Source organism: Entamoeba histolytica, genomic scaffold, assembly GCF_000208925.1.
Source record: "Entamoeba histolytica HM-1:IMSS scf_1104750518237 genomic scaffold, whole genome shotgun sequence".
Classification (NCBI taxonomy): Eukaryota; Evosea; order Mastigamoebida; family Endamoebidae; genus Entamoeba; species Entamoeba histolytica.
The window spans coordinates 1-1,147 of record NW_001916177.1 but is presented as its reverse complement, the minus strand read 5'-3'; the positions used below and the strand labels follow the sequence as shown (position 1 = coordinate 1,147).

General features: G+C 25.5%; 1 protein-coding gene across 1 annotated transcript; it reads left to right on the top strand.

Moving 5' to 3' along the window:
- Positions 1-215: 215 nt before the first annotated feature.
- On the top strand, positions 216-1,103 carry EHI_126760 (uncharacterized protein; the record flags this gene model as incomplete). Its single annotated transcript, XM_001914576.1, has 1 exon — positions 216-1,103. The coding sequence occupies one exon, from the start codon at positions 216-218 to the stop codon at positions 1,101-1,103; it is 888 nt and encodes a 295-aa protein (XP_001914611.1).
- Between the last annotated feature and the right edge of the window lie 44 nt (positions 1,104-1,147).

Sequence of the window (1,147 nt, the reverse complement as noted above, 5' to 3'; positions counted from 1 at the left end):
TTATTAAAATACAAAATCATTCTTTGTGATCTTTAAAAATTGAACTTTACTAATATCAAGTTGAATATAATTTATACATTAATAAAACAACAATTACGTTATATTTTCAAGACAAAAAATACTTTAAATGATTTATTTTTAACGAATCAAATTAATTTTTTTTGAAATTTCTTTGTTTTCGAATGATTTAAATCGAAATATTAATTAAATACAACATGTCCAATTTAAAACAACTTGATCAATACAAAAATGAAATTTCAACATTCTTGGAGAAATTTGATGATATCAATGTTTTTATTCAAAACGCCACAAAACCATTTGACGAAAAATCTCCTCTTTTTGACTGTGTATTTGATGACAATGACACGGACAAGATGACAATTGAAGAAATATCACAAAGAAATTTGAAATATGATGAAACTATAAACAATAAAATAATATCTTTAGAAAGTTATTTTGACAAAGTTCAAGAAGCAATTGTAAAGAGAAAATATGTTTTTTCTTTTATTGAAGAGCAAACAACACGTTTAAATGAAGTTCTTTTAAAATTTCAAGAAACGTCAAAAAGTGTGGAAAAAGATTTTCAAATGTTGTCTGAAGAGAACGACACTGCAATTTACGAAATCGTGAAAGCAAAAAAGAAAAGCAAAGAACTCAAAATTCAACTTTTGGAACTGCAAAAAGCAAAACACGAAGAAGAATTTAAAGCATTTGCAAACAGTTGGGAAGAAAAATTAGAGAACAATGCTGTTGTGCAAAATGAGAAGATGATCAAGAACAAAAAGGAAGATGAAACAAACAACAGAATAACTGCTTATAGTAATGGTGTAAATTTAAACAAAAAAGTCGAACTATTTAAAGAAATAGAAAAACATTCAAAGACAACTTTTAATCGTGTTTTTAATTTGTATAATACTTATAATGGAAATTGCACAATAATTAACAACAAAAATGGTTTAAAGCCATCTCTTTTCTTGTTTTCAAACGCAAATAATCAATATTTCGGAGCTTTTGTGACCAATGGTTACAAACAATGTGCAAAATCATTTTTGTTTAAAATTAAAGACGAAAACGTTTTTTCTATGACATTAAAGATGGATTAGAGGAGTTTGAATATGGAATAAATAATAATACCCTTTCTTTTGGG